The following is a 26,501-nucleotide window of genomic DNA, read 5'->3' on the forward strand; positions in this document are numbered from 1 at the left end:
GAAACAAACGTAACACAAGACATGGCGTGGTTAACAAAACAAAACGAGAACAAAACCTAGATCTTAACCTGGGCATGGAACTTAAACAAAACCCAGACAAAAACCACCGTACAGGTAACAATCATGGACAAGGACACAAACACAAGGATCCCTATTTATAAGGGTAGACATTAGGGCTTATGGGATACAGGTGACAATCAGGATTAGAATAATGGGAAGGGCGTAACAAAAGACACACAAAGAAGCAGGCTTCCAAGGTTCAACTGCCAGCACCCTCTCTGGGCCTGGCAGGGAACTGTCCAGCTGTTCCTGACAAAACCCCCCCTCTACGGCGCAGCTCCCGAAGCGCCCAACCTCCGCCTAGGGGACGCCCCAGGAGTAAACGAGAGATAAAGTTCATGATAGAGGGGGAGAGACATTGCCTGATGAAGTTCATGAATGCAGTCTGCGGTGATGCCCCAGGTCTCGGGTCAGTTGACATCCGGCCCTAGAAAAGACAGGAGGGAAGCGCCTTCCACGGAAACTTCATCGTGGAGTGGCGTCCCCGGCTGGAAAGTGGTGGAAGCCCGCCTCCAGTGGGACCGATAAAAAGGGGGTGCCCCCCCCATGGCCTGAAGTCGAGCGACGTCCTCCTTGTAAATTCCCTGTCACTAGCTTCAAATTCCTGGGTATCCACATCTCCGAGGATCTCTCCTGGACTACCAACAGCTCCAGTCTGGTCAAGAAGGCTCACCAGCACCTCTTCTTCCTGAGGGCTCTGAGGAAGAACCATCTCTCTTCAGACATTCTGGTGAACTTCTACCGTTGCACCATCGAGAGCATCCTGACCAGCTGTATCACTGTCTGGTATGGGAACTGCACTGTGTCAGCCCGGAAAGCGCTGCAGAGGGTGGTGAAAACTGTCCAATGCATCGTAGGAGTGCTACTTCCTAAGATCGAGGACATTTACAGGAAGCGTTGTCTCACCAGAGCATGCAAAATCATTATCACCCTGCCAATAGACTCTTTGCCCTCCTGCCTTCTAGGAGGTGCTACAGGAGGAGCCTCCAGACCAAGACTAGCAGGTTCAGGAACAGCTTTTTCCTTTTTAAGCTTTTTTTTTTTTTTGTTTCTTTGCTGAACTCTGCCTCCACCCGATCACACACACATTGACTGAACACATTATTATCAGGGTATATAATCTTTTTCTGTATATAACCCTTTCTGTGTACAGTTTACATGTACAAATTATTTATCATAGTATAGAATATGTTCCTCATTGCACACATCTAAATCATTGCACTCATTGTACATAACTCCTCTGTATACTGTTTACATATTTAATTATTATCATGGTATACAACACCTTCTTTATTGCACCACTATAATCATTTGCTCATTTGCACTCATTGCATTTACTCATTGCATTTACCTCCCACTGTATACTGTTTATATAGTGTTATATATGCAAATTATTTACATATTTTTGTATATTGTTTATATATGCAAATTATTTATTGTTATATACTTATTATATATGCTAATTATTTGCACTGCGAAATGCACTTCTGGTTAGATGCTAACTGTATTTCGTTGCCTTGTACCCACATGTGCAGTGACAATAAAGTTGAATCTAATCTAATCTAATCTAATCTAATCTAATCTAATCTAATCTAATCTAATCTAATCTAATCTAATCTAATCTAATCTAATCTAATCTAAACTAAACTAATCTAAACTAAGCCAGTTTGCTGATGACACTGCAGTTATTTTGAAAAACAAATTTGAAGTACCCAAAATAATCAGATATATTGAGGAATTTACTGGAGTTTCAGGCCTTAAAATGAATTTAGATACACCTCTATTGTTTCCCCTTAAAGATTGTTCCTCCACAGAAATAGAGAATATTCCAGTTAAACATAAATTATAACATACCTAGGTGTAGTCATTTGTAAAAATGAAAAATAAAGGAGTGAATTAAATTTTAAACCAATTATTAAGAAAACAAAAAAGAAATTTAATTTGTGGTTAATAAGAGATATATCAAGATGTGGAAGGGTATTACTGTCAAAGGTGGAGGGTAAATCTAGATCTGTGTATATGTCATTATCCTTTGAGGTGCCTCCCAAGATTATTGAAGATTTAAATGAGATACTTGATAACTTTATTTGGAGAAAAAAAAACACATTATCTAAAAAAGGAGGTCATTTGTAAAGAGCAAGGAGGACTTGAGGTCTTAGATTATAAAATACTTAGAGTTTATGAAGAATAAAGTCATTGGAATGTATTTCCTAATTATATATTTAATATTCTTGGAGGCATAGATATTTTGTTGAAATGTAATTGATCAGTATTCCTATTAAATTGGGCACTTTTCTCAGACAAGCCCTGCTAGCATAGAAATTGGTGTATAAGCATCATTTTTCACCCCAGAATTTTTTTTTCATATGGAATAATAAGGATATACTACTTACAAACAAATCTTTATACTATCATATTTGGTTAAATGAAGGCATTATTATTTATTAAGACAGTTGAAAAATTCCCATGGATATTTGTTGACATATACTGAATTTCTTAAAAAAAATTCCAATTAGCAGTTAAACCAGGAGAATTTGCTATTGTTATTGACACGATTCCAAAGAGTGTGTTGTTTCTTTTAAAGAACTGTATTTCAGAGGAATTCAACATGGATAATCCTTGTGGAAATATTTTCATTGATAATGTTGATGTTTTAAAATAACAATGTATAAGGACATAAGGATATTAGGAATAAGGAAGTCATAAGGAATGCTCTTTGTTCAGTGTCCTTACCTGCAGCAAGGTTTTTTTTTGTCTTCTTTATTTGGTAATATCTCTTGGCTTAAAGCATGGAAACTGCCAGACAAGTTCTGTGTTAATAACAAAATCAAGGAAGTGTCTTACGAAATACTTCATAGAATTTATCCTGCTAATACATGTTTTGGAAAGATTTAAGCTCAATATTTCGTATATATCTATGAATTTTGTGGTCAGGAAAAAGAAACTGTTTTGCATCTGTTTTTTCAGTGTACATATTTACACAAGATTGTTTTGGAAGAATTTAGAATTTTATAACAAGAAAAAGCTGGAGTGTATGATAGAAATTTGTATATTTTATGCGCTTTATTACACAGAGAATGAAAATTTAAAAGGTAAAGAACAACAATTGTTAATTTTATTAGGAAAATAGCATATACATAAGAAAAAGTGGGCTAAATGTAAACCATATTTCTCACATTTTATAAATGACTTTAAATTATGTGTTAATCTCTTGGAACAAACCAAAAACAAAAAAGGTCTGAAAAAATTTATGTAAAAATGTTTTCCCCTTCATATAGGAATATATATATATTATAATTATATTATAATAATATATATATATTCTTAAAAATCTTAAAGAAGTTGTGAGGAAAACACACAAAAAAAACGAATGAATATCTTTCTAATATGAATCTGCACAGCTGTTTATGTGAGCAAATTAAAAAGTTGACAAATATCATTTATACATTCATAAACACCTTTTTTGGTAGCATTTAATCTAAGCAGAATCTTCATTAGAGTAGAGCTAGGAGCAATACCCAGTGTATAAAACATGATAAATCTACTCTACTGCATGTACATAATGTATATAATGTAGGCTTTCAGTGTCCAGGATTCTGTATGTGATCTGTTACAGGAAGCAGTGTGATGTGCGGTTAGCGCTGGAGTGTGAGTGTGTTATTGAGTAGCAGTGTTATTGAACTTTTTTTTTTTTTTAGACTTCTTTCTCGCTGTACACTGGAGGATTTTCCACAGGTAAAGTGCCCATGGCGATGGCATGCATTGTATTACCCCCCTGTGAAAACAACCATAATCAGTATATCATAAAGAACATGCTGAATTTGTTCTTAGCTACACTCAGTAATGAGCTAACGAGTAAATGATCAAATTCAAAGATCAAAACATCGTTGTTGTGGTCGCAGCTAGTCCTTCATCTCCTGATACGATGCAGATAAATGCTAAAAAATATTTCATTTTAGCCATAAGAAAACCGATTTGTTATAATGGCGAACGCTAGCTGATAAACATGGGGCATGGCTAAAGGTAAAATGCTTCCGGAAAGCACTGAGTAATTTACATTGATGTAAATTGTCCATTTTTATCAAGAAATATTTTTCAATTTGGTGCAAAAACATTTCGGATTCTTCGATGACGTGGAGCGTTATAACATTGTCCTGCGGGTTTCTCTTACCAGCTGAGTGTGATGAGGTGGGAAGGCACTGACCACAGAAGCACTAGGAGCAAAGGTCTCAGGGTTCTGAACCACGTACACAACATGGTTACCATAGTTACAACACTCCAAACTGTTCACTGCAGATCCTGATCCTCGCTAAATATAAAGGAGGCATTAGTTAATGTCACACTCCAACTCCCAGAATTCCTCACAACCTCACAATAGGGCTGACCTTCAGACTCTATTTCCCATCAGCCACCAGAAGTTGTGATGCTCTCACAAGGTTTCTGGAGATCTGAACCTACACCCAAACTGTTCATGTGTGTTGGTGATGTCAATAAAGCTGAACTGAACTGAAGTGGTTATCTGTGGAGCTGAAGGTAACCTCTGACCTGATCAGCTGACCTTCTATTCCACTGGAGAGTTTTCACCTGGTGGATCTCAATAAGTGACCAGACAGCAGCAGGGCAAATCATGCATTCAGATATCAAGGCAAAACCTAAGAAAGCCGCAAAACTTAAAAAACAAAACGAAAAAACATTATACTCACGGTAGGTTCATGGGTACAGGTGGCTTTGCAGACGAATGCTGAAACTGAGATAGAGATGCAAAACTGGAGCAGAGAGAACACCAGCAGAACTCCGTTAATTCCAAGGACAAAGCCCTGAAATAAAAATCACCAAAATTCACACAGCAAAAACTTTTGCCCCTATTCAGTTACTTATCTTCTCAAAATATTGTTTACAGTTTTTAAATTTCTTGTTTTTTTCCCAATTTTTACATGACAAATAAATAAACAGCAAATAAATAAATCATACCTCTGTGTCATGTCCACTGCAATGATAACCGCTGCTGTCGTAGTAGCAGGCATTGAACACGTAAATCACGAATATGAAATCAAAGGAAAAAACAACAATGGCGATTCCTGTAGCTATCGCATTAATAATATTCAGCACCAGCGTAGCGTTCACCTGAGAGAAAAACAGCAATCAAGCAATCAAAAATTCAATCAATAAAAAATAAATAAAATATTTTTAAAATCGAAACTAGAAAATGTATCTACTAAATGATTTTATTTTCTCAAGAGTAGAAATTTAACTATAAAGTTATTTTAAGAAAATTAATTAAAAAGATTATGTAATCTTTCTATCTCTCTGTTTGTTTCTTTGTTTCTTTTTTGTTCTCTCACTTTCTGACTTAAAAATTAAAATGACATTTAAATTTTTATTTTTATTTTTTTTTGTTTTTTGTTCTTATGATGTGTCCTCCACTTACCTAATTGTTAATTACCTTGTTGTTACTTTTTGTACTCCTTCAATCTGTAATATACATATATATATATATATATATATATATATATATATATATATATATATATATATATATTTATATATATACACTATATTGCCAAAAGTATTCGCTCACCTGCCTTGACTCGCATATGAACTTAAGCGACATCCCATTCCTAATCTATAGGGTTCAATATGACGTCGGTCCACCCTTTGCAGCTATAACAGCTTCAACTCTTCTGGGAAGGCTGTCCACAAGGTTTAGGAGTGTGTTTATGGGAATTTTTGACCATTCTTCCAGAAGCGCATTTGTGAGGTCACACACTGATGTTGGATGAGAAGGCCTGGCTCTCAGTCTCCACTCTAATTCATCCCAAAGGTGTTCTATCAGGTTGAGGTCAGGACTCTGTGCAGGCCAGTCAAGTTCATCCACACCAGACTCTGTTATCCATGTCTTTATGGACCTTGATTTGGTCACTGGTGCACAGTCATGTTGGAAGAGGAAGGGGCCAGCTCCAAACTGTTCCCACAAAGTTGGGCCATGGAATTGTCCAAAATGTCTTGGTATGCTGAAGCATTCAGAGTTCCTTTCACTGGAACTAAGGGGCCAAGCCCAGCTCCTGAAAAACACCCCCACTCCATAATCCCCCCTCCACCAAACTTTACACTTGGCACAATGCAGTCAGACAAGTACCGTTCTCCTGGCAACCGCCAAACCCAGACTCGTCCATCAGATTGCCAGATGGAGAAGCGTGATTCATCACTCCAGAGAACGCGTCTCCACTGCTCTAGAGTCCAGTGGCGGCGTGCTTTACACCACTGCATCCGACGCTTTGCATTGCACTTGGTGATGTATGGCTTGGATGCAGCTGCTCGGCCATGGAAACCCATTCCATGAAGCTCTCTGCGCACTGTTCTTGAGCTAATCTGAAGGCCACATGAAGTTTGGAGGTCTGTAGCGATTGAAAGTTGGTGACCTCTTCGCACTATGTGCCTCAGCATCCGCTGACCCCGCTCCGTCAGTTTACGTGGCCTACCACTTCGTGGCTGAGTTGCTGTCATTTCCAAACACTTCCACGTTCTTATAATACAGCTGACAGTTGACTGTGGAATATTTAGGAGCGAGGAAATTTCACGATGAATACTTTTGGCAATATAGTGTATATATATATATATATATATATATGTATGTATGTATATACACTACCAGTCAAAAGTTTGGACACACCTTTTAATTCAATGTTTTTTGTTTAGGGATTTATTTTCTACTTTCTAGAACAATACTGGAGACTTCAAAGCTATGAAATTACACACATGGACTTAAGTAATTCATATAAAATTACAACAAAAAACAGTCAGTTGTTATTTTAAGACACGAAGGTCAGGTGTTCTGGAATAGTTCTTGTAAGAACAGTATTGTCAAGTGCATTTGCAAAACCCATCAAGCACCATGATGAAACTGGCTCACATGAAGACCATCCCAGTAAAGCAAGACCAAAACTTACCTCTGCTGCAGAGGAGAAGTTCATTTAGAGTTACCAGCCTCAGAAATCACCAATTAACAGCACCTCAAATTAGAGCCGTTATGAAGGCTTTACATAGTATCAGTAGCAGACATATCTCAATATCAACTGTTCAAACCAGATTATTGTGGATTTCGGCCGCCTTCAGCATTGTTTTACAATGTAGAAAGAAATAAACATCAGGAAAGACCATGGAATTAGAAGATGTGTCCAAACTTTTCACTGGTAGTGTAAATATATGTACAAAATATCAGACTTTTATCTGAAATGTTCTATTTCCTAATAAAGTTAGAATAGTTCACTTAACAGTTACTCCACAGTCACGATATCAGTTCAACTTGATTGATGGATCAACATGACTACAAGTGACTTTTCAAAATCAGAACAATAAAGAAATGATGTCATACCACACAGGAGTTTAGGTTGTTGCTCGCTGCAACAGCAAGAGAGCCGGTGGTGATGTGCTGTGAGTAAAACATAGATTTTACTTAAACTGACCTGAAATAATATAGCTGTATATAGATGTACTGATCAGGCATAACACTCTATGCACAGGTGAAGTGAACACTGAGTATCTCCTCATCATGGCACCTGTTAGTGGGTGGGATATATTAGGCAGCAAGTGAACATTTTGTCCTGAAAGTTGATGTTAGAAGCAGGAAAAATGGACAAGCGTAAGGATTTGAGCGAGTTTCATGAAGGGCCAAATTGTGATGGCTAGACCACTGGATCAGAGCATCTCCAAAACTGCAGCTCTTGTGGGGTGTTCCCGGTCTGCAGTGGTCAGTATCTATCAAAGTGGTCCAAGAAAGGAACAGTGGTGAACTGGCGACAGGTTCATGGACGGACAAGGCTCACTGATGCAAGTGGGGAGCGAAGGTTGGTCCGTGTGATCCGATCCAACAGAAGAGCTACTGTTGCTCAAATCGCTGAAGAAGTTAATGCTGGTTCTGATAGAAAGGGGTCAGAATACACAGTGCATCACAGTTTGTTGCGTATGGGGCTGCATAGCCGCAGACCACTCAGCGTGCCCATGCTGACTCCTGTGTGCTGCCAAAAGTGGCAACTATGGGCATGTGAGCATCAGAACTGGACCACGGAGCAAAAAAAGAAGGTGGGCTGGTCTGATGAATCACGTTTTCTTTTACATCACGTGGATGGCCGGGTGCGTGTGCGTGGCTTACCTGGGGAACACATGGCACCAGGATGCACTATGGGAAGAAGGCGAGCCGGCGGAGGCCGTGTCCTGCTTTGGTCAGTGTTCTGCTGGGAAACCTTGGGTCTTGCCATCCATGTGGATGTTACTTTGACACGTACCACCTACTAAAGCAATGCTGCAGACCATGTACACCCTTTCATGAAAACAGTATTCCCTGATGGCTGTGGTCTCTTTCAGCAGGATAATGCGCCGTACCACAAAGCAAAAATGGTTCAGGAATGGTTTGATGACCACAACAACCAGTTTGAGGTGTTGACTCCGCCTCCAAATTCTCCAGATCTCAATCCAGTCGAGCATCTGTGGTATGTGCTGAATAAACAAGTCCGATCTATGAAGGCCCCATCTCACAACTTACAGGACTTAAAGGATCTGCTGCTAACATCTTGGTGCCAGATCCCACAACACACCTTCAGGGATCTAGTGGAGTCCATGCCTCGATGGGTCAGGGCTGTTGCCTCGATGGCAGCAAAAGGGGGACCAACAGAATATTAGGCATTCGGTCATAATGTCATACCTGATCGGTGTATATTTATGTCAGTAAAAATGAACAATACTTACAAACAGTGAGCCCCAGAATACAACTCCAGTGTAAACACTGAGGGACCGAGGGAAGATCGCCATCACGATACCGAACAATATCATCAAAAAACCAATCATTATTTGGACAGTCTGTGGTTAAAACACACACGGATAAATTATTATTATTATTATTATTATTATTATTATAAAATCATTTTTAATGAATAATGTGTCTATACTGTATATTTAAACCAAATGGTGAGATTCTGATCTATTGTTCAATTTATATTATTCCATTAAAATCATACTGTATTAATTATTATTCATGTGTTATTACTCACTCCCAGAGCTTTGGGTTCTCCTTTCAGGAACTTGTGCAGTGGTCTGTTTGTCTGAGTGGAATTTTGTCCCGCTGCAGTCGGGTCTGTAACTTCACTGAGGATGGTGTAGCCACTTCCCACGTTAGTGAGCAGTACTGGTGCCCTGGCCATCTTTACACCTGATAGTGTCTGACCTTTTAATCTGTAATATATATATATATATATATATATATAAGTATTCGCTCACCTGCCTTGACTCGCATATGAACTTAAGTGACATCCCATTCCTAATCCATAGGGTTCAATATGACGTCGGTCCACCTTTTGCAGCTATAACAGCTTCAACTCTTCTGGGAAGGCTGTCCACAAGGTTTAGGAGTGTGTTTATGGGAATTTTTGACCATTCTTCCAGAAGCGCATTTGTGAGGTCACACACTGATGTTGGACGAGAAGGCCTGGCTCTCAGTCTCTGCTCTAATTCATCCCAAAGGTGTTCTATCAGGTTGAGGTCAGGACTCTGTGCAGGCCAGTCAAGTTCATCCACACCAGACTCTGTCATCCATGTCTTTATGGACCTTGCTTTGGTCACTGGTGCACAGTCATGTTGGAAGAGGAAGGGGCCAGCTCCAAACTGTTCCCACAAAGGTGAGAGCATGGAATTGTCCAAAATGTCTTGGTATGCTGAAGCATTCAGAGTTCCTTTCACTGGAACTAAGGGGCCAAGCCCAGCTCCTGAAAAACAACCCCATACCATAATCCCCCCTCCACCAAACTTTACACTTGGCACAATGCAGTCAGACAAGTACCGTTCTCCTGGCAACCGCCAAACCCAGACTCGTCCATCAGATTGCCAGATGGAGAAGCGCGATTCGTCACTCCAGAGAACGCGTCTCCACTGCTCTAGAGTCCAGTGGCGGCGTGCTTTACACCACTGCATCCGACACTTTGCATTGCACTTGGTGATGTATGGCTTGGATGCAGCTGCTCGGCCATGGAAACCCATTCCATGAAGCTCTCTGCACGCTGTTCTTGAGCTAATCTGAAGGCCACATGAAGTTTGGAGGTCTGTAGCGATTGATTCTGCAGAAAGTTGGCGACCTCTTCGCACTATGCGCCTCAGCATCTGCTGACCCCGCTCCGTCAGTTTACGTGGCCTACCACTTCGTGGCTGAGTTGCTGTCGTTCCCAAACACTTCCACGTTCTTATAATACAGCTGACAGTTGACTGTGGAATATTTATAACCCCGATCTGCATGTGTTTTGGCTCCATGCTCTCCACCATTTTCTCACATTGCTGTTGGGGAACTTTATACCACTCTTTTTGCAAAAAAAAAAAGGGTTCACATCTGGAGATGGTTTCTTATTGTTTTCCAGATATATATATATATATATATATATATATATATATATATATATATATATATATATATATATATATATATATATATAAACACAAAGAGACCCCATTAAAACAAATGAGACAAAAATATTATACTTGGTCACTAATTCAGGAGAATGGTCTAATATTATGTCTGTGAGTGGGAAAAGGATGTGAACCTTTAGGATAAATTCTGGCTGTTTTCACTCAATATGATGATGATCAGGTGGCAGTGAGATTCCTGTTTTATTTAAAGAACAAGGATCTATCAAAGTCTGATCTTCACAACAGGAGTCTGTGAAAGTGTATCATGGCAGGAACAGAGGAGATTTCTGAGGACCTCAGAAAAAGAGTTGTTGTTCATCAGGCTGAAAAGGTTACAAAGCCATCTCTAAAGGGTTTGGATTCCTCAAATCCAGTCAGAGATATGGTGGAATTTTAAGACCTTTGCTACCCTCCCCAGGAGTGTTTGACCAACAGATCACTCCAAAAGCAAGGCGTGTGATAGTCCATATGTCACAAAGGAACCCAGGGTAACTTTTATACAACTAAAGGTCTCTCTTGTGTTTGCTAATGTGAATGTTCATGACTCCACCATCAGGAGAACACTGAACAACCTTAGTGTTCATGGCAGAATTGCAAGGAGAAAGCAGCTATTCTCCAAAAAAGAACATTGCTGCCTGAAGTTTTCTAAAGATCATGTGGACAAGAAAAGACTAATGTTTTGTGGAGGGATGAGACCAAAATAGAACCTTTTGGTTTACATGAGAAGCATTATGTTTGGGGAAAAAAGGGAAAACACTGCATTCTAGCATAAGATCCTTTTCCCATTTGTGAATCATATCTGCATCTGGGCCAGGGCGGTTTGAGGTCGTTGATGGAAGAATGAATTTGAAATTATACCAGTTAATTCTAAAGGAAAATATCAGGACATCTGTCCATGAACATCTAGTAAGATGTAAGAAGTAAGAAGACAACAACCCCAAGCACACAAGATGTTCTACTGAAGGACGGTATAACATGACCCTTTTAGAAATATACATATATTTAGCACTTGTGTACATTTTGATGAAGAAACTTTTATAATAATTTAGAATAATTTATTCTGCATTTCTTATTTAAAGGGTAAAAAACTACAATGCTACAGGCTGAAATGATATAAAGAAAGAAAGAAAGAAAGAAAGAAAGAAAGAAAGAAAGAAAGAAAGAAAGAAAGAAAGAAAGAAAGAAAGATTTTCATAAACATAGTTTCACACAAACCTTGTTGCTTTAGCAGTGCAGTCCGTCTCTCTCTCTCTCTCTCTCTCTCTCTCTCTCTGTTGTAATTTCTGACCTCACACACGACACATCCTGTATTTCAGAAAAGATTCCAGACTTAGCACAGAAGTAGATTTTGAGACGGTTTTGAGAGAAAGCCAAGACAAGACAGAGCTGAACAAACTCCCACAACGCTGTTGTGCAGGAAGAACAGAATCCACAAAGGATATTATTTTTCTATAAAAACGTGACTTCCTATGTCGTCTTACATAATAACAGAACTGATCCTCCTTTACCAGCACCCCCCCTCTTTCTCTCTCAAAGAATAAACACAAAGTATAAACTCCTCATAAAACTTACCTCTGAATGTTATAAAGCACTGACACTGGAGATAAATGTTTATTTAACATCAGCTTCACCATAAATATTCACCAATCAACAAACACACCCATTTTGTTATCTGTTCACCACCAGAGGGAGCCTCACCTGAATACTAGCCACTTCCAGGGTACTCAGTTCACTTCTGGTTCTATGGACATACACTATATTGCCAAAAGTATTCGCTCACCCATACAAATAATCAGAATCAGGTGTTCCAATCACTTCCATGGCCACAGGTGTATAAAATCAAGCACAGTCAATCAAGCAGACTGTTTTTACAAACATTTGTGAAAGAATGGGTCGCTCTCAGGAGCTCAGTGAATTCCAGCGTGGAACTGTGATAGGATGCCACCTGTGCAACAAATCCAGTCGTGAAATTTCCTTGCTCCTAAATATTTCACAGTCAACTGTCAGCTGTATTATAAGAACGTGGAAGTGTTTGGGAACGACAGCAACTCAGCCACAAAGTGGTAGGCCACGTAAACTGACGGAGCGGGGTCAGCGGATGCTGAGGCGCATAGTGCGAAGAGGTCGCCAACTTTCTGCAGAGTCAATCGCTACAGACCTCCAAACTTCATGTGGCCTTCAGATTAGCTCAAGAACAGTGCGCAGAGAGCTTCATGGAATGGGTTTCCATGGCCGAGCAGCTGCATCCAAGCCATACATCACCAAGTGCAATGCAAAGCGTCGGATGCAGTGGTGTAAAGCACGCCGCCACTGGACTCTAGAGCAGTGGAGACACGTTCTCTGGAGTGACGAATCACGCTTCTCCATCTGGCAATCTGATGGACGAGTCTGGGTTTGGTGGTTGCCAGGAGAACGGTACTTGTCTGACTGCATTGTGCCAAGTGTAAAGTTTGGTGGAGGGGGGATTATGATGTGGGGTTGTTTTTCAGGAGCTGGGCTTGGCCCCTTAGTTCCAGTGAAAGGAACTCTGAATGCTTCAGCATAACAAGACATTTTGGACAATTCCATGCTCCCAACTTTGTGGGAACAGTTTGGAGCTGGCCCCTTCCTCTTCCAACATGACTGTGCACCAGTGACCAAAGCAAGGTCCATAAAGACATGGATGACAGAGTCTGGTGTGCATGAACTTGACTGGCCTGCACAGAGTCCTGACCTCAACCCCATAGAACACCTTTGGGATGAATTAGAGCGGAGACTGAGAGCCAGGCCTTCTCATCCAACATCAGTGTGTGACCTCACAAATGCACTTCTGGAAGAATGGTCAAAAATTCCCATAAACACACTCCTAAACCTTGTGGACAGCCTTCCCAGAAGAGTTGAAGCTGTTATAGCTGCAAAAGGTGGACCGACGTCATATTGAACCCTATAGATTATGAATGGGATGTCGCTTAAGTTCATATGCGAGTCAAGGCAGGTGAGCGAATACTTTTGGCAATATAGTGTATATACCACATGCACAACTCACACTTTGCGATGTATTGTCAGTGCAACAGCATACCAAGCCTTGTTCCATTTTTATTGCTTGCTTTCTGTTCAGTTTAGACCACTAGCCGCTCAGAGTTGGTGGCCTAACGTTGCCGCCTAACCTGCTTCTCACAGGGAAAGACTGAATTCAAACTTTCAGGCAGTACTACCAGGGCAGCCTCTGCACATTCCATGCCAGTGGAACCCATTAAACTGGGAAAGACCTTAAATGTCTACTCAACTACTTAAATATCGACTCTACAGCAATGTCTACTCAATGTTTGTGCCTCTGTTGTGGTCAACCATTCTCTAGCTGCTGAAACAAGACAAGGTAAACTCTACTGCTTGTCCTTACAGTTTTCTGTTTACCGGCCTGTGATAGCACAGCACGTCAGACCCGACAGGTCTCCACCCTACTCAAAGTCAAGTCAAAGTCAAAGAAGCTTTATTGTCACTTCAACCATATATAGCTGATGCAGTACACAGTGAAGTAAAACAACATTCCTCCTAGACCAGAGGTGCTACACATAATACAGACAAAGTACAGTGACTCAGACAAACATAGAGCTATGACATAGAGATTTAACTATAATTGAAAAATTTAAATTAAACTAAAAAATTAAACTATACTTAAGGTGCAGTCTTTAAGAACTAGACATACAACAGAAGTGCACAGGAAGACAAGACAAGACAGTGCAGACAAACAACATATAGGCCGACTTTGTGCAATGAACAAGACAATGTGCAAAGAACAGTGTATACAGTGACTGCAGATATTAAAGCGACACATGTAAACAGGATTAATATAAATATATATATAAATGTAAAGTGGCATGTGCGTGCAAACAGGACAATTTAGTGTGTGTGTGTGTCCAGCACAGTTCAGTTCTTTTTTTTTGTGCATGTGTGTGTGTCCATGTCCAGCATAGTTCAGTTCTCCTCTGAGATCAGATCTTGGTTGTACGTGTGTGTGTGTGTGTGTGTCTAGTTCAGCTCAGTTCTCTGCCTGATTGCCTGAGGAAAGAAACTGTTCAACAGTCTGGTTGTGCGGGTCCAAATGCCTCAGTACCTCTTTCCGGATGGCAGAAGTGTGAAGAGTGTGTGTGAGGGGTGTGTGGGATCATCTACAATGCTGTTAGCTTTGCGGATGCAGCATGTGGAGTAAATGTCTGTGATAGAGGGAAGAGAGACTCCGATGATGTCTCAGCTGTCCTCACTATACGCTGAAGGGTCTTGCGGTCCGAGATTCCCAAACCAGGCAGTGATTCAGCTGCTCAGGCTGCTCTCGATGGTCCCTCTCTAGAAGGTGGTCAGGATGGGAGGTGGAAGATGAGCCTTCCTCAGCCTTCACAGGAAGTAGAGACGCTGCTGGGCTTTCCTGGTGATGGAGCTGGTGAGGTGAGGTGAGGTCCTCTGCCAGGTGAACACCAAGGAATTTGGTGCTCTTGACGATCTCTACGATGGACCCATCGATGTTCAGTGGAGAGTGGTCACTCTTTGCTCTCCTGAAGTCAACAACCATCTCTTTAGTCTTGTCAAGGTTCAGAGACAGGTTATTGACATTACACCAGGCTGCTAGTTGTTGAACCTCCTCTCTTATACGGCTGACTCATCGTTCTTGCTGATGAGACCCACCACGGTCATGTCATCGGCGAACTTGATGATATGATTAGAGCTGTGCATTGCTGCACAGTCATGAGTCAGCAGAGTGAACAGCAGTGGACTGAGCACACAGCCCTGAGGAGCTCCAGTGTTCAGAGTGGTGGTGCTGGAGATGCTGTTCCCGATCCAGACTGACTGAGGTCTCCCAGTCAGGAAATCCAGGATCCAATTGCAGAGGGAGGTGTTGATGCCTAACAGACTAAGCTTCTTGATCAGGTGCTGAGGAATGATCGTGTTGAATGCTGAACTGAAGTCAGTGAACAGCATTTGTAGGTAAATGTCTTTATTGTCCAGGTGTGTGAGGGCCAGATGGAAGGTTGTGCTGATGGCATCGTCTGTGGAGCGATTTGGATGATACGCAAACTGCATGGGGTCAGGTGATGGTGGCAGCAGGTTCTTAATGTGCCTCATGACGAGCCTCTCGAAGCACTTCATGATGATGGGTGTGAGTGCAACGGGATGGTAGTCATTGAGACAGGACACTGGAGACTTCTTCGGCACGGGGATGATGGTGGTAGACTTTAGGCATGTTGGGATGACAGCGCGCTCAGGGAGATTTTGAAGATGTCTGTGAAGACATCTGCTAGCTGTTCTGCACACTCCCTGAGCACTCTGCCAGGAATGTTGTCTGGTCCAGCAGCTTTCCGTGGGTTAACTCTGCGTAGAGTTTTCCTCACGTCAGCCGTGGTGAGACAGAGCACCTCGTCCTCTGAAGAAGGGATGGTCTTCCTCACTGTCACATCGTTACTTGCCTCAAACCGAGCGTAGAAGCTGTTCAGCACATCTGGAAGGGAGGCATCACTGTCACAGGCAGGTGGAACTGGCCTGTGGTGAGTTCCTGGGGTAAATAAAAGGTCTGCATCTAACAGTCACAAACTCCACTAGCAATGAACAGAGGACTTTAGAGTCCTTACACCATTCCGTGTTGATGTAAACACACACACCACCACCGCGAGTATTACCGCACAGAGCTGCATTTCTGTCTGCATGAAACACGGTTAGCCCGGCTAGCTGAATGGCGGCGTCCGGAACTCTGTCGCAGAGCCAAGTCTCTGTAAAAACAAAGACGCAGCAGTCTCTGTACTCATGCCGTGCAGTTCGCGGGAGTCGGATGTAGTCCAGTTTATTGTCCAGGGAGCAGACATTAGACAGAAGTATGGAGGGGAGTGCCGGCCGGCTAGGGTTTGTTTTTAGCCGAGCACAGACACCCGCCCTATTTCCGTGCTTCCGCTTCCTTGCGCACCACTTCTGTTGACTCTTCTCCCAGCCACCGGCATCAGGAGACACCGAGGGCTTGGGGCCTGGTCTCCGTAGCAAGCCGAGATCATGAAGTTTTTCCCGTAGGTCATTGTGCACGTTGTCTGCTGCATGATTCCCATAATCCAGCAGTGTCTGGCAGTCGTACACATGAACACCATTGTATCTGGTGTCCATATGCTATGAAAGTGCAAAAGTGAAAAGTGCTACTGCTGCGCCGCCATCTTGAAATCATACTGGACTGAATTCAGATAAACCTCATCCATCAACTAGTCCACGAACTGAACATTCCATCAATATCAGCCTAACTTCAGAATAACACCCGCCGCAAAGTGGAATGGCTAAATCAAGAGATTGGCTGGCATTTCTGCTCCTATTGTTTTTGAGAGCAACACCTGTGGAGTGAGTTTATCCTGTGGACTGAATATGGACAAAACCATTTGATCCACTCCCCCACTTGTATAACCCCTTCCAGTGTGTCCTAGGTTATCAACCTCTCTTAGTTTTGATGGTCAGGAGAACTGTCACATGTCCCAGTTGTAGACAACTGGTTCTAGCACAACCGAAATGTCTGGGAAAGTGCTCACGTTTGGCTACAAAGGGCAGTGAGACACCAACATATGCAGGCAAATCGATACCACCACCCTCATCCCAAGTACCAACCCCGTCAACTGGTATGGCTGTCAACCAAAAGCTTGAAACTCCAAGTCCCTTGTAAAAACTCAGTTCACACTCTGTTTAAAATCCTATGACAAGTGTACCCAGTCACATATAGTCTTGGAACACCCCCCCCCTTTATCAAATAACTTTCCACGTGTCCCTACTTAAACCAGCCCACGATCCTCCAAAAAAGACACTACGAGCAACACACCTCCACCTCCTCTGGATAGCCAAAGGCTCATATTGAGTATATTTTGTAAAAGAAATTCTCAACTCCAGGTGAATGAGGGTGTGTCTCCAGTATCTTGTGGATTGGGAGAGCTATGGCCCAGAGGAGAGATCCTGGGAGAGATTCTTGACCCAACACTCACACAGTAATTCCACAATAATCATCCAGAAAGACCTGCCCCCAGACCTTGTGGCTACCCTAGTAATAGAGCACCTGGAGGTGTTCAAAGAGGGGGTCATTCTGTAACATCTTCCATTGCACCCTCCCCTCCTTGCCACCAGAGGTAAGCCTCACCTGAATACTAGGCACTTCTGGGGTACTAAATTCACTTCTGGTTCTATAGACATGTAAACCACATGCACATAGTCTTGAATACGAAGTCTTGTTCCATTGTTCTCATTTGCTGTCCATGTTTTGACCTAGTTTTCTGTTTAGTCAGTTTCCTGATATTTGAATTCTGTATTTTGGGGTTGGGTTTGCTGCATGGACTTTCTGTACTGGTTTTTGAATCTCTGCCTACTTCCTATTTTTCCCCTTTGTCTTATGCTGGGCCTGAACACCTCTCTCTGCAACTGGATCCTGGATTTCCTGACTGGGAGACCCCAGTCAGTCCGGATCGGGAACAGCATTTCCAGCACCACCACACTGAGCACTGGAGCTCCTCAGGGCTGTGTGCTCAGTCCACTGCTGGTCACTCTGCTGACTTACGACTGTGCAGCAATGCACAGCTCCAACCACATCGTCAAGTTCGCAGATGACACGACCGTGGTGGATCTTATCAGCAAGAACGATGAGTCAGCTTACAGAGAGGAGGTGCAGCAGCTAAAAGCATGGTGTAGAGCCAACAACCTGTCTCTGAATGTCGACAAGACTAAATAGATGGTTGTTGACTTCAGGAGAGCACAGAGTGACCATTCTCCACTGTCCATCGACGGATCCTCTGTGGAGATTATCAAGAGTACCAAATTCCTTGGTGTTCATCTGGCAGAGAACTTCACCTGGTCACTCAACACCAGCTCCATCACCAAGAAAGCCCAGCAGCGCCTCTACTTCCTGAGGAGGCTGAGGAAAGCCCATCTCCCTCCCTGCATCCTGACTGTGTTCTACAGAGGGACCATCGAGAGTGTCCTGAGCAGCTGCATCACTGCCTGGTTTAAGAACTGCACCATCTCAGATCGCAAGACCCTTCAGCGGATAGTGAGGACAGCTGAGAAGATCATCAGAGTCTCTATCCCCTCTATCAAGGACATTTACACCACATACTGCATCCGCAAAGCTAACAGCATTGTGGATGACCCCACACACCCCTCACACACACTCTTACACACCCCACACACCCCTCACACACACTCTTACACACCCCACACACCCCTCACACACACTTTTCACCCTCCTGCCATCTGGAAAGAGGTACCGGAGCATTCGGGCCCTCACAACCAGACTGTTGAACAGCTTCTTTCCTCAAGCCATCACGCTCCTCAACACCCAGGACTGAACTGTATAAAACTGTCTCTTTCTCTCACACACACACACACACACACTCACACACACTCTGGACTGAACTGTACATAACACTCTGTCTCTCACACACACATACACACACCCACACTGTCTCTCTCTCACCTGTGTGGACACACACTCACACACACATAACTTTGATACTTATTGCACTACCTCAACCCCTGTGTTTTTCATCTGCTGCTATATTTATATTTATGATTATTTCTATTTTGCACTACCTCAACTGCTGCTATATTGTATTTTTGCACATGTTGTCAGACCCCAAAGTTCATCATCTTTTTTTATTAGATTTCATTAACATTTCATTGCACGTTCTTTTTCTTCTTTTTCGGTTTGCTAAGTGTCCTGTGTTTTTGTATTGTCTTTTTTGTATTTATTATTTTTGCACTGTCTTGTTGTTGCTTTGTTTGCACCTAGCTGCACACTTTACACTTTATGTGGCTTGGACGAACTTTCGGTCCTAGCTTTGAGTTGGTCTTGTGTTTGATCTTTATGTTGTATGTTTATGTAGCACCAGGTCCTGGAGAAACGTTGTCTCATTTCACTATGTACTGCGTCAGTTATATGTGGTTGAAATGACAATAAAGCTTCTTGAATCTTGAATGTTGTGGATTATGGATTCTACATCTTCTGTCCCAGCATCTGCATTACATTATGTGAGAAACTCAACTGAAAAGATGACAAATGGTATTCATAAAATTTAGAACCATCTTTATTTTTGGTTTTTAAGTGTTGAGCAGAATTTCTATTACAGAAGAACTAGGAGCAATAACCAGCATATAAAACATGATAAATCGGCTCTACTACATGTATATAATGTATATAATGTACATAATGTAGGCTTTCAGTGTCCAGGATTCTGTGTGTGATCTGTTACTAAGTGCTGGAGTGTGAGTGTGTTATTAGGTAGCAGTGTTATTGCACTTGTTTTTTATTTTGTTATTTAGACTCCTCCTTGCTGCTCTGGTTGGTTTTTCTCACTGTACACTGGAGGATTTTCCACAGGTGAAGCACCCATGTCGGTGGCATACATTGTATTGACCCCCTGTGAAAACAACAATAATCAATAAATCATAAAGAAGACACTATTTGTTCTTAGCTACGCTCGGTAATGAGATAATGAGTAAATGATCAAATTCAAAAATAATTTAGGTTGTTTATTTCAGGATACACACAGCACACACTGCTTCTCCGTCCCATCTTGTATGATACGATGCAGATAAACTCTGATGAATTGTATACACAAATGCCAAAACTCACTCCAGAATATTTCATTTTAGCCACAAGAAAACCGATTTGTTGTCAAGGGGAATGCTAGCTGATAAAACACTGTTACTATGGCAACCAGACGTAGGAACACCTACTGACGACTTCAGAGTTCAAGCGACTGGAGAAATCCATTTGTCTTTTTTGTGGGTGTGGCTTAATGTAAAACCTTCCAGGAAAGCACTGGGTAATTCACATCTGATTGACATGCCGCTAAAATTTTACTTTTGTCAAGATTTACAAGATTATTTTTCAGTTTGGACCGAAAACTTTTCGGATTTTTCGATGACATGGTGCTTCATAACAACGTTTGCAGGTTTCTCTTACCAGCTGAACATGATGAGGTGTGAAGGGATTGACCACAGGAGCACCAGGAGCAGTTCTCTCAGGGATGACCATGTTGATGATGTTCAGCTGAAGCACACATACACATAGCTTCATAGTTACACAATAACACTGTATACAGTACACAACATGGTTACTGTAGGCAAATCATGCATTTAAAAATTGAATTAAAACCTCGGAAAGCTGCAAATAATATAAATGTTATACTCACGGTTGGTTCGTTGGTGCAGGAGGCTTTGCAGGTAAAGGCTGAAATTGCAATAGAAATGCAAAACTGGAGCAGAGAGAAAACCAGCAGAACTCCGTTGATCCCATAGATAAGACCCTGAAATAAAGATCATCATCACCAGAATTCACAAAGCAGAAAAATTGCTGCCCCTTTCAGTCAATTATTTTCCCAAAATATTGTTTACAAATTTCAAATATCTTGTATTACTTTTTTAAGTGCTTTTTTATTTTTCTATTTCTACTCAACAAAACAAACAAATAAACAGCAAATAAATAAATCATACCATGAAGATATTGCTCCTGCCATAGTAGTAGTCGTAGTAGTAGTTCATGAATAAGAAATCCATGAAAATTGTGATGACAGTGCCCACTGCAGCTAGTGTGCTAAAAATATTTAGCACCAGCGTGGCCTTCACCTGAGAGAAAAACAGCAATAAAAATCAATCAGTCAATTAATTAATTAATTACTATTAAAAAAAAACCCTAAAATATTATCTATAAAATTATTATGACAATTAAGATGTCATTTTGTTTTTCATCTTTCTTTCTTTATTATTTATTTTCTCAGGAGTAGAAATTTAACAACAAAGTGATTTTATCTTTCTATTTATCTGTTTTATTTTATATTCTTATGACGCATCCTGCACTTAAATTTTATCACCTAATTGCTATTTACTTTGCTATATATATATATATATATATATATATATATATATATATATATATATACACAACAAAATATAATATAACAAAATATCTGACTTTTATGTTTTGTGTGTATATGTCCGTGTCTATTACAGTCACACATGTAACATGACTACAGGTGACTTTTCAAAATCAGAACAATGAAAAGATGATCTTATAAAACCAACAGAAATGATGCCATACCACACAGTTGTTTAGGTTGTTGCTCGCTGCAACAGCAAGAGAGCCAGCGCTGATGTGCTGCGAGTAATAGATAGATTTTACTGAAACTGGTCTGAAATAAGATAAACTCATATAGTTTTACAAACGTATGTCAGTAAAACTGAAAAATACTTACAAACAGAGAGCCCCAGAAAATGATTCCAGTGTGAACAGTGACGGACCAAGGGAAGATTGCGGTCACGATACCAAACAATATCATCAAAAGACCAATCATTATTTCGACAGTCTGTGGTTAAAACACACACACACACACACACACAATTATTATTATTATTACTATTATTATTATTATTATTATTATTATTATTATTATTATACAATCATAAATGGATCCATAGCATCTTGTCATGTACCAACTACCTTCCTATCCTAATGACCTAAAGAAACCTGCTCTGGACATCAGCAACAGGCTAGTATCACTTCTATCTTTTCTTTCTAAAATTCTCAAACACATGGTTTATAATCAACTGTCTGTCTATCTCTCTCAGAACAACCTCTAAGATATCAACCAGTCTGGCTTTTAAGTGGCACATTCCATAGAGACTGACTCCCTTTTGGCAGTCACTGAGAAACTACATGCTGCTTGATCAGCCAAGCTTCATCTGTCCTCGTCCTCCCTTTTGTCACCCTTTTGTCACCCTTTGACACAGTCAACCACAAGGATCTCTTGTCCACACTCAGGAGTCTTGGAATTCACAGAACAGCATAGGAATGGTTTGCTTTCTACCTGGATGGCTGCCCATATCAGTTAACATGGAGAGGATTGATATCTGCTCCACGCAGACTCTCCACTGGTGTCCCACAAGGCTCAGTACTTGGTCCTCTCCTTTTCTCCCTCTATACTCTCTTGGAAAAGTTATATCTTCACATGGGTTCTTATACCACTGCTATGCCAATGACATCTTTTCCCTCAGATACAATGGCTTTTGCTCGGATCTCAGCGTGTCTGGTGGACGTCTCATCGTGGATGATGGCTCATCATCTTAAACTCAATCCCAGCAAAACTGAAATGCTGGTCATCCCAGGTGGTTCAGTATCTTGTGATATTCCTGCACAACTACTTGATCTCCCCTTCAGCCACTGCTTACAACCTTTGAGTAACCATGGACAATCAACTGTCCTTTTCCCCCCATGTTACTAATGGCACACACTCATGTAGGTTTCTTCTGTACAACATGAGAAGGATTCTGCCATTTTCATCCACACAGGCTGCTCAGGTGCTTGTTCAGTCTCATTTTGAGACTGGACTACTGCAGCTCTCTACTGGCAGAGGAAGTGAATAAGATTGAGTATCTCCTCATCATGGCACCTGTTAGTGGGTGGGATATATTAGGCAGCAAGTGAACATTTTGTCCTCAAAGTTGATGTTAGAAGCAGGAAAAATGGAAAAGTGTAAGGATTTGAGTGAGTTTGATGAAGGGCCAATTTGTGATGGCTAGACCACTGGATCAGAGCATCTCCAAAACTGCAGCTCTTGTGGGGTGTTCCCGGTCTGCAGTGGTCAGTATCTATCAAAAGTGGTCCAAGAAACAGTGATGAACCGGTGACAGGGTCATGGGTGGTCAAGACTCATTGATGCACGTGGGGAGTGAAGGCTGGTCCGTGTGATCCGATCCAACAGACGAGCTACTGTTGCTCAAACTGCTGAAGAAGTTAATGCTGGTTCTGATAGAAAGGGGTCAGAATACACAGTGCAGGACAGGTCAGGGCTGTTTTGGCAGCAAAAGGGGGACCAACACAAATATTAGGCAGGTGGTCATAATGTTATGCCTGGTCGGTGTATTCATTGATAGAGACTTCAAAGCACTTTCTGCATCACTCTGTATAAGGGTATCTGCTAAATGCCAGAATTGGCAAAATAAATTTATTATTATTATTATTATTATTATTATTATTATTATTATTATTATTATTATATTTAATTTGAAATAATTGAATTATTCAGTGAATACTGTCGTGTCTATACTGTATATTTGAACCAAATGGTGAGATTCTCACCTATTGTTCAATGTATATAATTCTATTAAAGTCACACTGTTTTAATTATTCATGTTTAAGTAAATAAATATTAAAAATACTAAAAATAAAACTCTAAAAATCTTGTTATGGATCAATAAAACATTGTTTTATTTATTTATTTATTTATTTATTTATTTATTTGTTTGTTTGTTTGTTTGTTTGTTTGTTTGTTTGTTTTAAATATTATATCTCAATTATAAAACTGTAAATTCTTAAGCCACACCAATACTGCTACTATTACAAATGTTAGTACTACTGCTAGTAGCGTGTGTTGTGTGATTGTGTAACTCACTCCCAGAGCTTTGGGTTCTCCTTTCAGGAACTTCTGCAGTGGGTTGCGTATCTGAGTGGAATTGTGTCCCTCTGTATTCAGGACTGTAGATGTGACGATGGTGTAGCTGCTTCCCACATTAGTGAGCGGTACTGGAGCACTGGCCATCTTTACTCCTTAAAGTCTGAAAAAATATAATATATATAAAGAGTAATATATCTTTGTATATATCTATGTACATATATAAGTTTGTGAACATTTTAGAATGTTCTATATTTCAGCATAGATATCACTTCAAACATGTATAAAAGTAAACAGTGACCCCAAATGAGACAAAAGTATTATACTAGGTCATTTATTTAATCCAGAAAATGGGGAAAAGGATGTGAAACTTTAGGATTAACAGTTAATTGGAGGGTAAAATTAAAGTCTGTCTATTTTCAGTCAATAGGAAGATGATCAGGTGGGAGTTAAGGTCCTGTTTTAGTTTATAACAGGAACAGAGAAGTTGTTGTTGTTGTTCATCAGTCTGAAAAAGGTTAAAAACCATCTCTAAAGCATTTGGATTTCACAAATTTTCACAAACATTGTGCACAAATAGAGGAACTTTAAGACCAATGCTATCCTCCCCAACCTTAGTGTTCATGGCAGGGTGGCTAGGAGAAAGCGGCTACTCTCCAAAACGAACATTGCTGCCTATCTGAAGATCCTGTGGACCTTTTTAAAAAAATCAATGGGGGTGGTGATAGCTCAAATGGTTAAGCCTCTGGGTCGTTGACCTGAAAGACCGGGGTTTGAGCCCCTGCACTGACAAGCTGCATTATGGCTGACCCTGTGCTTTCACCCCAAAACCCAAGGATGGGATTTGTGAGGAAAGAATTTCACTGTGCAGTAATGTATATGTGACTTAAAAAGGCAACTTAACTTAACAGTGATCCAGTTACAAGAAGCATTTAGTTGGTAATCACAAATCTGTCACTTTAGCAGAGCTCTCTCTATCTATTGTAATTTCTCTGTCCTCACAAATATTCCCAGAAAAGATTCCAGACTTACCACAGAAGTTGATTTCTAATACTCTTGAGTGCAAATCAAGACAAGACAGAGATGAACAAATTCCCAGGACGCTGTTATGCAGGAAGAACAGAATCCACACTGGAGTAAAAGGTAGCTAACAGTACTCTTTAAACAGCAACCAAACAGACATTTGCATAGTAGTAATTATAGCTGGAAGAGGAAGGAGAAGAAGAATGGATGTATTTATTTTTTTTCCATAACAAGTTACTTCCTGTGTTGTCTTACGCGGAATAATAATTCCACAATAAATAGTTCCTCCCTCACCAGCCTCTCCCTGTTTCTGTCTCTCTTTTTTCAACCACAAAATATAAACTCCTCTTAAATCTTAGCTCCAGCGTTTACCTCTGAATGTTATGAAGCACTGACACTGGAGACTCCTTCCATAAATGTTTATTTATCATCAGTCACTACAGTCAGAGCTGCTGCTGTTCTAGAGTATGAATCACCACCTGACCACCAATCAGAGTCCAGAACTCAGCATCAGTGTGTTAGACATTTTTTATTTATATTTAAGATTAGTTAAGATTAGTTAAAAATAGACATTTTCAGATAAATCTGTTTAAAATTAATCTGCATATCTGCGAGAAACTCATCTCAAAAGATGACAAATAATATTTATAAAATGTAGAATCGTCTTCATTTTTGGACGTGATTTTTTTTTGTTACAGAAGAGCTAGGAGCAATAACCGGCGTATAAAAGATGATAAATCGACTCTACTACATGTATATAATATATATAATGTACATAATGTAGACTTTCAGTGTCCAGGATTCTGTGTGTTGAAAGTATTACTAAGTGCTGGAATATGAGTTTTATTTAGTAGCAGTGTTATTGAATTTTTTTTATTTATTTAGACTCCTCCTCACTGCCCTAGTTGGCTTTTCTCGCTGTACGCTGGAGGATTTTCCATAGGTGAAGCGCCCATGGCGGCAGCGTGCATTGGATTGACCTCCTGTGAAAACAACAATAATCGATAAATCATAAAGAACATGCTGAATTTGTTCTTAGCTAAACTCGGGTAAATGATCGAGTTCTAAAAATTGTTGGTGCCGATCCTGCGGTATAGAGAAAAATATAACATGATTCCAGTAGATTAAATAGTTTAGGTTGCTTATTTTAGGATACACACAGCACACACTGCTTCTCCTTCCCATCTCGTATGATACAATGCAGATAAACTCTTTGTTGTCCAGGGGAATGCTAACTGATAAACACCGTTACTATGGCAACCAGTATCAGGAACGCCTACTGATGACTTCAGACTTCAAGCGGCTGGAGAAATCTGGTCAACTCTTCGCCTTTTTTGTGTGGTCGTGGCTAAAGGTAAAATGTTCCGGTAATTTACATCTGATTTGTCCATGATTATTTTTTTAATTTGGGGCAAAAACATTTCGGATTCTTCGATGACGTGGAGCGTTATAACATCGTCCTGCGGGTTTCTCTTACCAGCTGAGTGTGATGAGGTGGGAAGGCACTGACCACAGGAGCACTAGGAGCAAAGGTCTCAGGGT

At 40.7% G+C, this 26,501-nt stretch overlaps 2 protein-coding genes across 4 annotated transcripts in view; both read right to left on the reverse strand.

The window, feature by feature from the left end:
* Positions 1 to 3,736: 3,736 nt before the first annotated feature.
* LOC131361294 (membrane-spanning 4-domains subfamily A member 4A-like) lies at positions 3,737 to 11,952 on the reverse strand. 3 transcript variants are annotated; one of them, XM_058402330.1, is made up of 8 exons: positions 11,722 to 11,950; positions 9,105 to 9,285; positions 8,803 to 8,913; positions 7,433 to 7,489; positions 5,032 to 5,184; positions 4,764 to 4,877; positions 4,232 to 4,369; positions 3,737 to 3,835 (listed from the first exon to the last, which is right to left on the reverse strand). In XM_058402330.1, the coding sequence occupies exons 2-8, from the start codon at positions 9,252 to 9,254 to the stop codon at positions 3,755 to 3,757; spliced, it is 804 nt and encodes a 267-aa protein (XP_058258313.1). In that variant the 5' UTR covers positions 9,255 to 9,285; positions 11,722 to 11,950; the 3' UTR covers positions 3,737 to 3,754. The 3 variants fall into 3 exon arrangements, with proteins under 3 accessions (XP_058258313.1, XP_058258315.1, XP_058258314.1); XM_058402332.1 differs by lacking the exon at positions 4,232 to 4,369 and having other exon boundaries at positions 11,722 to 11,952; XM_058402331.1 differs by lacking the exon at positions 7,433 to 7,489 and having other exon boundaries at positions 11,722 to 11,951.
* A 7,601-nt stretch (positions 11,953 to 19,553) lies between these two features.
* LOC131361768 (uncharacterized) overlaps positions 19,554 to 26,501 on the reverse strand; it is a 10,926-nt gene continuing 3,978 nt past the window's right edge. The window contains exons 7-15 of the mRNA XM_058403295.1: positions 26,437 to 26,501; positions 25,856 to 25,942; positions 23,937 to 24,092; positions 21,741 to 21,851; positions 21,587 to 21,643; positions 20,983 to 21,114; positions 20,682 to 20,795; positions 20,453 to 20,539; positions 19,554 to 19,904 (exon numbers count right to left, since the gene is read on the reverse strand). The exon at positions 26,437 to 26,501 is cut by the window's right edge and continues 25 nt beyond it. Of these exons, the coding sequence (XP_058259278.1) occupies positions 19,803 to 19,904; positions 20,453 to 20,539; positions 20,682 to 20,795; positions 20,983 to 21,114; positions 21,587 to 21,643; positions 21,741 to 21,851; positions 23,937 to 24,092; positions 25,856 to 25,942; positions 26,437 to 26,501 (911 nt within the window). The 3' untranslated portion in view covers positions 19,554 to 19,802. The remainder of the gene's footprint in view (positions 19,905 to 20,452; positions 20,540 to 20,681; positions 20,796 to 20,982; positions 21,115 to 21,586; positions 21,644 to 21,740; positions 21,852 to 23,936; positions 24,093 to 25,855; positions 25,943 to 26,436) is intronic.

This window comes from Hemibagrus wyckioides, linkage group LG11 (genome assembly GCF_019097595.1).
Source record: "Hemibagrus wyckioides isolate EC202008001 linkage group LG11, SWU_Hwy_1.0, whole genome shotgun sequence".
Taxonomy (NCBI): Eukaryota; Metazoa; Chordata; class Actinopteri; order Siluriformes; family Bagridae; genus Hemibagrus; species Hemibagrus wyckioides.